This window comes from Podarcis melisellensis (genome assembly GCF_964234715.1).
Source record: "Podarcis melisellensis genome assembly, chromosome: 13".
NCBI classification, from domain to species: domain Eukaryota; kingdom Metazoa; phylum Chordata; class Lepidosauria; order Squamata; family Lacertidae; genus Podarcis; species Podarcis melisellensis.
Genome location: NC_138545.1, coordinates 7070874 through 7084908, shown reverse-complemented (window position 1 = coordinate 7084908; position 14035 = coordinate 7070874). Strand labels below are relative to the sequence as shown.

The following is a 14035-nucleotide window of genomic DNA, read 5'->3' as shown; positions in this document are numbered from 1 at the left end:
ACACTCCGATTTGGCCCTTCTGCGCTTTGATAAATCATTTCCCAGTACGTTTTGATTGGCGTGCCTGTTCTCCAATTCAACTTCGCGACGGGGGCAAATCGGGCGGGAAACTTCGCGAAGCCACCCAATCATACAGAAACGCGGCTAAGGCGGGCGCAAGACGCTCCCGGACCAATCACTAATCCACATTGCAAAAGTGGGGGGGGAAACCCCACCAACCCTTTCCCAGCTCCGATCCAATCGCCGTTCGAAACCTTTCGAGAGGCGGCGTTCCCGAGCCAATGCCTGCAGAGCCTGCGTTCGCGAGACGGCGGGCAGCTCCGCGGACCAATGGCAGGAGGGCGCCTGGCCTCTCCGGCGAGCCAATGAGCGCGTCGGCGGGCGGGCAGCCAATCAGAGCGCGTCGGCGGGCGGCTAGTGCGGCAGGCGGCTGCGGCGGGGTCTATGGCGTCCGTGCGGGGCCCGAGCAGCGTCGGCGGCGGGCGAGGGGCCGCGGCGGCCTTGGGGGGCGAAGGGGAGCCCGGCGGGGGGCTGGTTGGGGGCCCGCCTTCCTCCCAGTACGGGAACGGGCTGGGGGGGAGCGGACCCGGGGGGGAGCAGGGCGGGGGGCTCCGCGAGTTGGAGGAGGAGGAGGAGGAGGGGCTGCTCCTCGAGGCCGCGACGGGCGGAGGAGCCGCGGGCGGCGGCGGCGGCGGCGGGATCCGAGCCTCCGGCCCGCGGGGCGCCCTTTCCTCCTCCTCCTCTTCCTCCCACGCGCCCTCCAGGGCCGGCCAGGCGGGAGTGGGGGGGCCCCACCACCACCCTCACTCCGAAGAGCTGGAGGAGGAGGCCGGCCTGGGAGAGAGCGACCCCGGAGACTCCGCCATCGAGGACCCGGTGAGTGGCCCCCGGGGGCGCGGAGGAGAGAGCGAAGGGCCCGAATTGCTCTCCCGCGTGATCTTTGTGTCCCCCCCCCCGCACCCGTCTCTTTTTCAGCGTAGCCTACCTCGCAGGAGTGTCGCGAGGCGTTGCTTATTTATTTGCCGCATTTATATCCAGCCTTTCTCTCCCCGAGGAGCTCAAGGTGGCGCACGTGGCTCTCCCCACCCTTCCTTGATCCTCGCAACTACCCTGTGTGATAGGGTAGGATAGAAGAGGGGTTGACTGGCCCGAGGTCGCCCAGTGAGCTTCCTGGCTGAGTGGGAATTTGAACCCTTGTCTCCCAGATCACATAGTTCCACCTTAGTTCTAACCATTGCACCGCACTGGCTTAAGAGAAAGAGTGGTGGTGGATGAGGAGGTAAGGTGTGCATAGAATAATAGAATTGCGGTGTTGAAAAGAACCACGAGGGTCATCTAGTCCAGGGGTCAGCAAACTTTTTCAGCAGGGGGCCGGTCCACTGTCCATCAGATCTTATGGGGGGCCGGACTATATTTTGAAAAAAATAATGAACGAATTCCTATGCCCCACAAATAACCCAGAGATGTGTTTTAAATGAAAGCACACATTCTACTCATGTAAAAACATCTGGCAGGCCCCACAAATAAGCCAGAGATGCATTTTAAATAAAAGCACACATTTTACTCGTGTAAAAACATGCTGATTCCTGGACCATCTGCGGGCCGGATTTAGAAGGCAATTGGGCCAAATCTGGCCCCCAGGCCTTATTTTACCCACCCATGATCTAGTCCAACCCCCTCCAATGCATGTATCCGTAGCGCAATGTGGGGCTTGAACCCACATCCATGAGATTGAGTCTCTGTATATACTGGGAACAGTTGCAAAGAAATGATTATTCAGAAATTGCATATACAGCACACTTGGCTGCTTATTTTGCATTTATATCCCACCTTTTTCTCCAAGGAACTCAAGCGGGTGTATGTGGTCCCCCCCCAAAAGAACCCCCTATAGTTCCCACAACAACCCCATGAGGTAGTACAGTGGTGCCTCGCAAGACGAAAAGAATCCGTTCTGCGAGTCTCTTCGTCTAGCGGTTTTTTCGTCTTGCAAAGCAAGCCCATTGACGGATTAGCGCTATTAGCGGCTTTTAGCGGATAAGCGGCTTAGCGGCTTAGAAAAAGGGGGGAAAGGGGAAATAACCCGCAGGAACTCGCAAGACATTTTCATCTTGCGAAGCAAGCCCATAGGAAATTCGTTTTGCGAAGCACCTCCAAAATGGAAAACTCTTTCGTCTAGCGAGTTTTCCGTCTTGCGAGACATTTGTCTTGCAGGGCACCACTGTATTAGGCTGAGAGGCAGTGAGTAGACCCAAGGTCATGCACTGAGTGGGGGATTCAAACCCTGGTCCCTCTCTGGTCCTGGCTCACTGCTCCTAAGGAGAGAGCGTGGCTTCGGGGAGGGGGTTGTTCTCTAATGGGGGGATGGTGGGCAAAAAATGTACTAAAAGGTACATTTCAAACTATTAATATGTGATGCTCAGTGATAGCACAGAAGCAGTTTTCACTTGGACCTGCTGACACGGGCAGATGAGAAGTTCATTAAAGTGTAAAAATGGAGACTGGGGTTGCCGTGTGGCAATTGGATGCAGATTATACCTTTGACACTGATTTGTAGAAGCAAAAAAGTGGGCAGAGCTAAGTGGGCAGAGCTAAGGCCCTGAGTAGTGGGTGGCGACAGTAAGATTGGAAAAAGCAGAGGCAGAGTGGGAAAACAGCTAAAACCATGGGAAAGACAGCCAGCAGAGCTGTCTTGGCATAAACAAGTGGATGGGAGTAGATAACTGTAGAATGTCTTACAGCAGTAACCTTGAGAAGTGCTAGTAATCAGCGGCATTAAAGAAGTGGAAGAAGAGAAGGGAGTCTCAGTTGGTGTGAGCTCTTAAGAACTGCAAGAATGTTTCTTAACTTGCTCCCCACTTTCCCTTGCCCGTTCTTCCCACTCTCAGGAGTTGGAAGCCATTAAAGCTCGAGTGCGAGAGATGGAGGAGGAAGCAGAGAAGCTAAAAGAGTTGCAGAACGAAGTTGAGAAGCAAATGAACATGAGCCCCCCGCCTGGCAACGGTAAGTCTCCCTAAGTTTCTTATAATTAATTTGTGCTCGCTCCTCGTCTTTCTCTCCCCACCTCCCGCAAAAGGTGGCAAGTATTCAGATACAGGGGATGGTGAGAAGTTAGGAATTGTGTAATGGGTAAGAAACATCTGTAGAGGTCTCTTAAGTACGCAAACGAGACGTTATTGCTGACACTTTGAGGCTCTTGAATTCTGTGTTGGCCAGATCAAATTGATGTCCTTTTAAAAAATAGCCTAAGAGGGATGGCATGGGGAAATTACATTGGAACAAAGGAAGATGCTTTGTGAGACCCATGGTTCATCTAGCTCAGGTACAAGGGTTTATGGACATCTCGAGCTCCTCTACCTGCAGAAATTTCATTAATGTAGAATAGGCTAAATGGCTCATCTGGGCGTCGGAGTTGTTCTGGGAGATCGGATTCATGGATTGATTGTTTTAAAGTATTTGTAAACCTCTCTTCCATAGGAAAGTATAGTAAGGCAGGATACGGCACAAAGACAGCAACGGCCTTGGTTTAACCCCCCCCCCAAAAAAAGTTTAATTTCCTTAGCATTGTCTTTACACGGGTTTGTAACAATCCCAGTTTGGGCTCTGATATACATTAGCTAACCAGAGGCACTTTCACTGCACTGTTTTCAACAGCTGCTAAAGACTGTTTTGGTTAAGCAAGCCAGACATGTAACTTTATTGAGTCTACTTGTTTCTAAACAAAATAAATGCAGTATAGAGCTAGGACAATTCCGGTGCAGGAGAGAACAAAGCAAGCTACTTTAGGATAAATGGAAGGTTAACTTGATGCCTTTAAAATTCACTTCAGGGAATTCATTTTTCCCTTGTCAGCAGAGGACATGGGAGTGTGTTTTAGATGATACGCATTTACCCCATTCATTTATCGGCTGTGGGGTTCCAAATTCTGTTTGAGTCTCGTGGCACTGAAGTGGGGTGAATGATTTATTTGTTTCATAATACATATTTGATTGTAAAAAACACACAAAGTGGCTTACAAAAGTTAAAATGGTAAAATCGAGACAGATTTACAACCCTACTTTAAAACGTAAACATGAAAATTACTTGAACTTTCTAAGCATCTGAGTAGGTGTGTCTACCAGACATGTTTAAGCAGGCACCTGCTTTATCTCAAAAAGCAGGGAGTTCCAAAGTGTAGGCGCTGCCACCACACTTAACAATAAAGTTCTTACAAATGCAGGACCCCTGTGGTAGAGAAAGGAAGTTGCTTAAAGCACCTCCAAACCTCTGATTCTCCATCGCAAATGGATGTGTGAATGTGCCGGCCCTGCAATTACATTATGTTAGCAAACAGCTTTGTGGAGATGACCTGATTAAGACTGGATTGTTTTGCTGTATCAGATGTGTAGCTAGTCACTTTTGAATATAGTTTTCTTGAAAGGCAGGATAGAAGTGTGTTAAATAAATCTAAAAAAATAAAAATGTAGCTGTGCCTAAAGTCTGGAGACTTGTTTTGCCAGGTGTCTTGTCCCAAACTAAGATGTGCTTGTGTAGGTGAGAGCCATTTTGCAGATGAATGAAGAGGTGTTTCAGTTGGGTGTTTCAGCTCTGACAGCATCAACATTGTGTGACTAAGGATTTTGAGCTGGCTTCTTCTTCTTTCCCACCCACCCCCTTTGCTGGAAACTTCAGTCAGTCAAATACAGGCTGGTGCTGATGGGAGTTGCAGCCCAGCAAAATCTGGAGGGCACCAAATTTTGCTTTATATCCAGGAAGTCTCAGGTTCAACCTCTGGCCTCCCCAGGTAAACCTGGCAATGCCCCCCCTGCCTGAAATTCTGAAGAATTGCTGCCACAAAGGTGGCTTCCTTTGTTCCTAGTTAAAATTGTTCAAACCAACTTTCAGATGCTAAAAGAAAGGTGCTGTGTTGTACTTACCTGGAGAGAGAATCCCATGCAGAGGGTTTGTGAGGCTGGTGGTGTCCAAAACAGTGCCAAGAATGCTTGGCCCAGGTGCTGGGCCTTTTCCCGCCTCATTTTGTTGCTTTCCAGCAGACTTGGCTAGCCACTTCTGGAGGAAGCACTGTCCAATCAGCATGTGCCTTTCCCCGGGTCCCAGAATCATTAGAGGCAATTCTTCCTCCTCCAGTATTTTCCCGGCCAGATGCATTTTGTACCTGGTTCTCAGCCACTTGCGCCCAAGTGAAGATGCCCAGGCGCCAGGATGGCACCTGACGTTTCCACCATCTGGAGGTGCATGCCTGGGGGATCCTTGGATCTTGTCTGTTTGCACACACTAGCAACACATCCTGTAGAATTCTATCTGTTATACCGTATTTTTCGCCCTATAGGACGCACCTAGTTTTTTGGGGGAGGGGGAAATCAAGGAAAAAATGTTTATTTCCCCCCCCCCCCAGGTTTGCGCAGCCATCCCCAAGCTAGAAGAGGGAGACTGAGCGCTCCGACTCCCTCTTCTGCCTTCAGGAACAGCCTCTCTAGCCTCCGTGGGGCAGCAGCTTGCCCCGCTGTCCCCCGAGTTTGTGGGGCTGGCGGGGGGGGGAGAAGCAAACTTGCTTCTCCCCCCCCCCCAGCCTCCAGACCAGGTCGAGGAATAGCGGGGTGGCGGCGCTGCGCCTCCCCGCTGTCCTCCGAGCTTTTGGGCTGCAGGCTGCTGCCCGCAAGCCTTGCGAGCCCGCGGGACCTCCCGCCGGGCTTGCAAGACTTGCGGATAGCTTCCTGAAGCCTGCATTCGCCCCATAGGACGCGCACACATTTCCCCTTCATTTTTGGAGGGGAAAAAGTGCATCCTATAGGGCGAAAAATACGGTATTCTATCTGCGCTATCGGAACAAATTTCAGGAACCAAAAGGTCGCATTGAAAAATACGAGTTTCAAGCCAACCGGTCCGTTTTGGCGACTGTAACCCTGGTTTAAGGAGCCATTTGGCGGCCACCTTATATATCTAGGTGTCTTAACACTGCCTTACACTGTTTCTTTCTCCCCAGCTGGCCCAGTCATCATGTCTTTAGAAGAAAAGATGGAAGCAGATGCCAGGTCCATATATGTAGGCAACGTAAGTCTGTATTCCCTGCAGCCCAGCTCAGTCAGAAGGCCAAGAGAAGTATCATGGGTTTCCTCACCATTTTCAATCCTTGGTTTCAGGTGGATTACGGGGCGACAGCAGAGGAGCTGGAGGCTCACTTCCACGGCTGCGGCTCCGTCAACCGGGTGACCATCCTCTGCGATAAGTACACTGGCCATCCCAAGGGGTGAGTGCGTGTGACGAGATGGGGAAGCCGGGTGTGTTTTTCCGTCTCGGTGAGTGATTGCCTTTTAAGCCTGCCCATTCTCTCTCCCCCTACTCCCCAGGTTTGCCTACATTGAATTCTCGGACAAGGAGTCGGTGAGGACGTCCTTAGCGTTAGATGAGTCGCTGTTCAGGGGAAGACAGATTAAGGTGTGTACACTCTTCGACCAGGTCCCTTCCCCCTCTGAAACGTCATCTTGTGGGTGAGAAGTTTGTGTAGTGCTGGGTGATGAAGGCTCTGAGTTGCTCGATCCTTTTTACAGTTTCAAATTTATTTACTGAGACTTAATTCAGAACTGCACAAAAGTTCATGCCCATTACAAAGTATCTTTTTATAATATAAACAGCTACTTAGTCTAAAAAAGAACAATTCAGAAAGGAGTAAAGGCAAGAAGAAGGAAAGTAGAGAATGAGAAAAGGTTAGAGAAGTACTAGAATAAAAGCACTTCTGGTTTTCTGTCCTGCGGCTATAGTATTCACTCCTTAAGATCCAACCATTCTATCTTCTATAGACCAGTATGTAACGCAATTATGATATGTAAGCAGAGTTTTAAAACAGTTGCATAAGGGACTTACAAACACTTACCTTTTAAACATAAACATATCTTTCTGAAAAAAACAGAGTCCTTTTTGATGGGGGGATAATTCAGAGGGAAATTCCCAGGTGTCAAAAAAACTATGTATGCTACTACTGCGGCCCAAGAATGGCAACTTTAAACTGATGGTTTACACACAGCTTGCAGATTTAACATATAGAATAAGAGAACCAGAAGAATACACATTGAAAGAGGACTGGGAAATACTTACTGAATATAGGGGTGAAAGCTGTGTTCATTTAAAAACGCTGGTAGCATTAAGTTGAATTCAACAGTGTAAATAAGATTTGATGGATGTAACAGTGGATTACCAAATGGTTGAGTTCATGTAGAATATGCAGCGATGTATGGAATGCAAAGTGAACCACCAAAAGAGAAGAAGGGAAGTCACTGCTTTAAGGTTGTCTAAATAAATATTTCGAAATGTAACTTAGAAAATATAATAAAAATTATATATAAAAAAGTTGCATAAGGATGGGCTGGGGGTGGTTTCTGCGATACCCTTGCTCTTGAGGCTAAGGGGATCTTCTCCTTTTGAAGGTGATTCCCAAACGGACCAACCGCCCTGGGATCAGCACCACAGACCGGGGTTTCCCCCGGACCCGGTACAGAGGGAGAGGATCCGGCTACAGCAGTTCCCGGGCCCGTTTCTACAGCGGCTTTAGCAGCAGGCCACCCCGAGGGCGCGCATACAGGTCTGGCATGACGGTGGCGGCAGGTTGGGGGGAGGAGCTTCTACGCTCCTGCCTTGCAGGGGTTCCGGTGGGGTGGCGGCTGGAGTAGGGGAGATCTATTGGCTTAGAGTGGGAGGGCTCTTGATGCCCCCAGACTGGAAGTAGACTGCACCAAGTGAGAGAGGTGATGGGCTGGGAACCACGACTGCTCTTGTTAAGCAGCAGCGCTGAGACAAAACGACTTTATAACTTGAACCAGCATTTTAATGACATTTCCAGTTGTAGATGCTGCTGGATTTGGGACTTCGAAGGAGGAAGCAATTCCAAGTATTGGAGTTGGGTCAGTTTTAATGTCACATTGCCAGTATTTTAATCTGAGTGTTCTTCAATCAGATTTGTAAGCTTTGGAAAGCCAGAGTTTTTGGGTTGGGGTGTTTATTGTTATTATTGAAAGGTGGTCAGGTTCTCAAACGCGGGCTTTAGAATTTTTTTAGTCAGGACAGAAACTTTGCAAGCCAGGGGAAAAAAAAACACCTTAAAAACTCAAAACCTGGCTTGCACAGACCAAAGCAAGCCACTCTCAAGGAGCTGAGCACTGTCCCAACTCTGAGGTCTTTAGGGTTTTGAGTTACTTAGCAAACCTTTCGTCTCTCTTTCATTAACCTGTGTCCTTCTTCTCTCCACAGGGGCCGGGCCAGAGCGACCTCATGGTATTCCCCTTACTAAAAACAAAAAAAAGTGGTTGTTTTAGGAAGGAGGAAAAAAAAAGAAAAAAAAATGAAGATTGTTACCATGATGGAAAAAAAAAATACTGTTGGTGGGAGGTGGAAGTGTCTAATGCTGTGCAGAAAACGAGGGCTGACTTATTGGGAGGGGGGAAGATGTAAACACTGGGCAGGGGGGTCAAATCCTGTTGTCAAATTTCCACCTGCTGGTATTGCTGACTTGAGCCCTGTCCCCACCACGCCACCCCCCGTCCAGCTCCTCATCCTTTTCTCTTCCATCTGCAGAGATTGTTGGGCATAACCGAGCCATTCATCCTCTCATGCCTTTTTTTTAAAAATTGTTGCCCTGCATTTGGGGGAGGGGGCAGATGTGGGGGAGGGTTTGCCGACACCCTGAAATCTTTTGTGATACTATTTTTTTTGTGTGTGTGTGTGTGTGAGAGAGAGAGAGAGAGAGTTTTGTAGTTTTTGTTCATCTTCCCAACCTTTCCCTCTGCAGTCTTTGCCCATTCCAGTATGCCTGTTTCCCCCGCTCTCTCTCGTGTGCTTGGTTCTCCCCAAATCTCATTTGCTTCCCCTCCCCTTTGCTTCAGGAATTAGCAGGGAGCGGGACCTGGGGTTCCTGCCTCCCGCGGTGGTGATCCTACCCATTCCCAGACGTCCACCACCCCCTTTCTCACTTTGGGCAGACAAGTCTCTCTGTCGGCATCCCTCTCTAGGTGTGCGTGTGTCTGTGTATGTGTGTCTATGTCAGACGGGGGAGCCTGCCTTGGGGTTTTCTCTTACCCCATTGATCCTTGTCCCAAACTCCCCAATGGAGAAATGCCCCTGAAATGCTAATTCTAAAACAGGCTGGTGGGTGGGGAAGGTCCTGTAAAAATAGGCACCCCGCACTCAGAGCCATACATAAATGCAACTGCGTCCCATTTTGTTCTTCCTGTCTTTGCCCCTGTGTCGCTGCCTCTCCCAGCACCCCTGGGGGTATGTTATATGCCTTGTTTGAGTGTCTTTATCTTTACAGGTTTCTTTATTTTTTAGCCTGAAGAAATGACACCGAAACCTGAAGCTGTAGAGACCAGGGGCCGGGGAGAGGACACCCTTTTTGGGGGCAGGGGGTGGGGGGATGGAGGGAGCGGGGAGGAATTGAGGCCCATATTTCCATGTGGGAGAATGGTTTTTTTTTATAAAAAAAAAAGAGAGAGAGAGAAAAAGAGAGAAAGGGGGAGGAGATCCAGATTGGGCTGGAGAGCAGGGAAGAGGAAAGGGGGAGAAATAGAATAAAATGTTATGAGGGCAAAAAAAAATAATAAAAAATAAAGATGTTTTTTGGAAGAAAGAGGAGTGTTGAGTGATTTATTATACTTTTTATTAGTTTTTGATTACAATCCAATAATAGCCTCATTATAACAATTCCAATTTGTAATACAATTATTAATACCAATCGTTCAAATATCGGATTATATAATTTAGATAAAGTGGCCCTCCGCATGCTAGATTTGATGGTTTGGTTATTTCCGCGTTCAAGAATCTTATTAATTTCCATTACATTCTGGTCATAATAATAATCCCTTATACAACAACTGCAGTATTAATAGCTTCTATTCGTGTTGGCACATAAAATGATTTATAAAACCGCAAGTGAAGAACTCAAAACTATATCCTCCTTCCTGTGTGTGGCAATTAATCTTTCTTTGGCATTTCTTCCTGTCCTTGTAAGATGTTATGTCTTCCTTTCCCCCAGTTGTTGCTGTTTCCCGTCATGCCTTGGGCAGAGCTGATGAGTATTGAGTGATCTTGCAGCTAGGGCTCCTGGGTTCCATTCATGTGAATAAAGACACATACCTCTTCCTTTTGGAAGATTTGATTCAATTTTGCACACACTTTAACTGCTTTCCTCAAAAGCAGGAAGCTGATTTTAGAAATGGTTCGCGTCTAGGACCTCTGCCGCTCCTTAGCAAGCAAGCAGCTCCTCTGGCTGACAGAAACATCGCCTGCCTGCATCAACTTGCCTTCAGCCAGATGGGAAAATAAGCAAAACACACACAGAGAGACGCACAAAGTGGCTGCGGCGTCAGCAATGAGCTGTGGCAGCTGCTCTCCCTTTTCTAGTTAGAGCTGCAGAGCGCCGATGTGGCCGTTTGCTCTTCCCGTGGGACTGTGGCGGGTGATCCTTAAGTGAGCAAGCTAGGAGGAAGTTGCATAGCTGAACCAGCAGCTGAGAGTTTGCAAAGTTGGGTGCTTAGGGCGAGGAAACAAGCTGGGAGACTGCTTGGACACTGGTGGAGGAAAAGCGGTCGAAAACAAGAGGACCCTGGCGAGGGCTAAACGTTGAGCCTCCTTGGTGGCAGCGAAGGCAGAAAAGAAAGTTATTTTGCTGCCTCCGTTGTTCCGGGTCCCGTCTGGCCTGAAGGAGGTGGTGGAACAGACGGAAGCTCACTGTTGACTTGTTTGCAAAGCATTTTGAGGATGAACCTTTAATTCCCTGGAACCTTGGCTGCTGTTAACAGCAGATGGATCTCAAGGCTTTCACAGAACACAGTCTAGTTGGATGAGTTTCGCTTTGTAAGGCTCGATGGACAAGGTTATCAGGATTAGTCAGGAAAGCCACGTGTATTCTGGGCCCTTGCCTAAGAAGGCCTTAATCCAGCTCCCTGGCCCAGCCAGTTGTCTCCTCCCTGTTTTTATCAGCCACAAGGGACAGGGAGTCAGCACAAGTGGCTGTCTTGCCTGATGCAAACAACTGGAGGTGAATGCTTCCTTAGAAGAGAGGGAAATGTTAAGTAACACACACACACTCTCTATATATATAAATAAAATTTTATTAGTTTTTTAACATACCATTTTCAACAGTAATTAAACATCTTATTCATCTTACTCAATTTTTTACATCTTATTCAATTTTTTTGACTTCCATCGGTCCTGTCTGAAAATTTTCCAGTCTAATCTCTTAGTATGCATTTATTATTTTCCCTATTACATTTCAAATTCATAACCAATATCTCTATCTTTTTCTACTTTGTAACACTTCGTCTATTTCTCCTTACAAAATTTATTGTAATCCTACTAGCGTAATTTGTTGATTACAGTTGCTCTTCAAATAATTCATATACTTCTTCCAATCTTCTGTAAATCTCTGGTCCCGCAGGTTTCGAATCCTTCCTGTCATTTTGTCCAATTCTGCATAGTCCATGAATTTCGTCTGCCATTCTTCTGTCGTCAGAATTTCTTCTTGCTTCCATTTCTGGGCTAACAGTACTCTTGCCACTGTTGTTGCATATAAGAACAATTTAACATCTTGCCAAGACAATTTAATGTCTTGGCCTATAATACCAAGTAAAAATGCTTCTGGTTTTTTTTAAGAATATGTATTTCAACATCTTTTTCACCTCATTATATATCAGGGAAATGTTAAGTAGCTACTGGCCAGTTGCCAATCTCCCTTTGGGAAGGGTTCTAGAGCAGGTGGTGGTAGACCAGATCCAGGAGCTCTTAGAAAAAAAACTGAATTTCTAGATCCATTCCAATCGGGGTTTTGGCACAGAAACCGTTTTCATTGCCCTGTATCAAGCCTGTTGGGTTTGAGACAGGAAATGTCCCCTGTTAATTCTCAACCTCTCGGCAGCTTTGGATACCAAGTTTTGGGTGGGTGGGACCGCTTGGGGTCGTTCTGGTCCTACTTAGATGCTCATTTCTAGAGGGCTAAGCTTAGGGAGTGGTCTCCAGGGCCCCTGGCTTGTGGGGCTCCTCAGGGTTCAGTTTTATTCCTCATGTTGTGGAGCACTGAGTTATCTAGAGGTTTGGAATTTCATTGTCAACAATATTCTGACACCCAGCTCCACTTTACATTGCAAGTAGGGCAGCGGATGTGCTGGGCCGCTGCCTTGCCTTGGTGATGGGCTGGATGAGAGCCAACAAACTGAAGCCCAATCCAGATTAAGACTGAAGCCCAGCTATGCCCCTATCTGGGCAGGGATAACCTAACCTGTTGTTTCTGCTCTCATAACCAAGTTTGGAAACTTCAGCTGGTACAGAATTCAGGGGGCCATTTTGAGCCTCTTGCACCAATCCTGGCTCAATTGCACTGGCTGCCAATTAGCTTCTGGGCCCAATTCAAAGTGCCGGTGTTTGACATACAAAGTCTTAAGCGACTCAGGACCGCGATACCTCAAGGACTAACTCTACCCATATGAACTGGCCCTGCGATCGGCACCTGAGGCCCTTCTTTGCCTCCACAAGTGGTCTGATCGGGCAGCAACACTAGGATGGGCCTTTTTTTTCTGTGGTGGCTGTGTTTGTGCCAGAGAGGCTCACCTTGCTCCCTCATTATATATCTTTAGGTCCCAGATGAAAACATACTTCTCCCAGGCCTTTGGATGATCAATATTCTATGGCCTTGGAAATGTGTTGGGTGTGTGTTATTGGTTTTTATTACCCATTTTGTGTTCTCGTGTATTTTTATATTGTGAACTATCCCGTTATCCTCAGGTGAAGGGCAGTATACAGATTTAATAAATAATAATAGTAATAATGTAGTCCCATGGGAGCAATGCTACCATTGTGGGCTTTAGAAGTCTGGCGCAATGGAATTAGCTTCTGCTGGAAATCCTGGCCATCTGTGGGGGAATCTGCAGTATGTGTGTGAGAGAGAGAATATACAGTGGTACCTCGGGTTACATATGCTTCAGGTTACATACGCTTCAGGTTACAGACTCCGCTAACCCAGAAATATTACCTCAGGTTAAGAACTTTGCTTCAGGATGAGAACAGAAATCGTGCGGCAGCGGCAGCAGGAGTCCCCATTAGCTAAAGTGGTGCTTCAGGTTAAGAACAGTTTCAGGTTAAGAACAGACCTCCAGAACAAATTAAGTACTTAACCCGAGGTACCACTGTACAGGCAAGCCCTGAGCTTGGCCGCGTGTTGCCTTTCTGCCCCCTGGTTTATTGGTCTACATACTTCTCTAAAACAGCTCTTCTGTCTTCAGAGTGGCTGGATCGCTGCCAGAAATGCTCTGCTTGCAGCTGCAGATTTTGCGTACCTCCTACTCAATGCTTTCTTGCTGCAGGAATTTTCCTGCGTTTTTTAAAAAAAACCTACTTTAATGCAGCACAGATTTCTCAGCATAACGGCATGTTGCATAACTGGATTGCTGGGTGCCCCAACAACAGAGATGAAAGAGAGGGGCAGTGTGTTAACTTGTCCAGTGAGCTGAGCAAGACCCCCCTATTTGCAGCAGGAGCTTTTCACACAAATGACCATTGCGGGGGTACAGGATTATCCGTCCCATCTTCCCTGAACTCACTGCTTGGAGTTGATGGGAGCAGGAGTCCTGATTCAACAGTTGCAGAAAAAAGGGGGGTGGGTGTCCCAAATATTTTTTTACCATAAAGGGGTATGTGCGGGGAAGAGTATTGTGGGATGCTATAAATGCAGGTCTTGTCAGAGTGCAGCCCTGCCTTTTCAAACGTCGAAAGGACAAAACATGCTCTGGAAAGCATGGAGAATGATGGAAGAGGTGCCAGAAGTCCCCTGCTACAGCTGACTGAAAAAATGCACAATCGGGTACCATGATAGAAAGCAGGGAAGTTGAAGTAGAGATGCTTAAAGGTAAAGGGACCCCTGACCATTAGGTCTAGTCATGACCGGCTCTGGGGTTGCAGTGCTCATCTTGCTTTATTGGCCGAGGGAGCCGGCGTACAGCTTCCAGGTCATGTGGCCAGCATGACTAAGCCGCTTCTGGCGAACCAGAGCAGCGCACGG

The 14035-nt window shown here is 47.8% G+C and overlaps 1 protein-coding gene across 1 annotated transcript; it reads left to right on the top strand.

Moving 5' to 3' along the window:
- Positions 1–429: 429 nt before the first annotated feature.
- On the top strand, positions 430–9613 carry PABPN1 (poly(A) binding protein nuclear 1). Its single transcript, XM_081886980.1, has 7 exons — positions 430–876; positions 2886–3000; positions 5981–6048; positions 6138–6244; positions 6345–6432; positions 7419–7573; positions 8239–9613. Exons 1-7 carry the CDS (start codon positions 445–447, stop codon positions 8276–8278), a joined length of 1005 nt encoding a protein of 334 aa, XP_081743106.1. The 5' UTR covers positions 430–444; the 3' UTR covers positions 8279–9613.
- The last annotated feature ends 4422 nt before the right edge of the window (positions 9614–14035 follow it).

What these genes read in the sequence shown, in the direction of transcription:
- PABPN1 (XM_081886980.1), top strand. Translation starts at nt 445, where the DNA reads ATGGCGTCCGTGCGGGGCCCGAGCAGCGTCGGCGGCGGGCGAGGGGCC. An exon ending in TACACTGGCCATCCCAAGGG is followed by an intron (nt 6,245 to 6,344) that starts GTGAGTGCGTGT and finishes CCTACTCCCCAG; the next exon opens with GTTTGCCTACATTGAATTCT. An exon ending in TCAGGGGAAGACAGATTAAG is followed by an intron (nt 6,433 to 7,418) that starts GTGTGTACACTC and finishes CTCCTTTTGAAG; the next exon opens with GTGATTCCCAAACGGACCAA.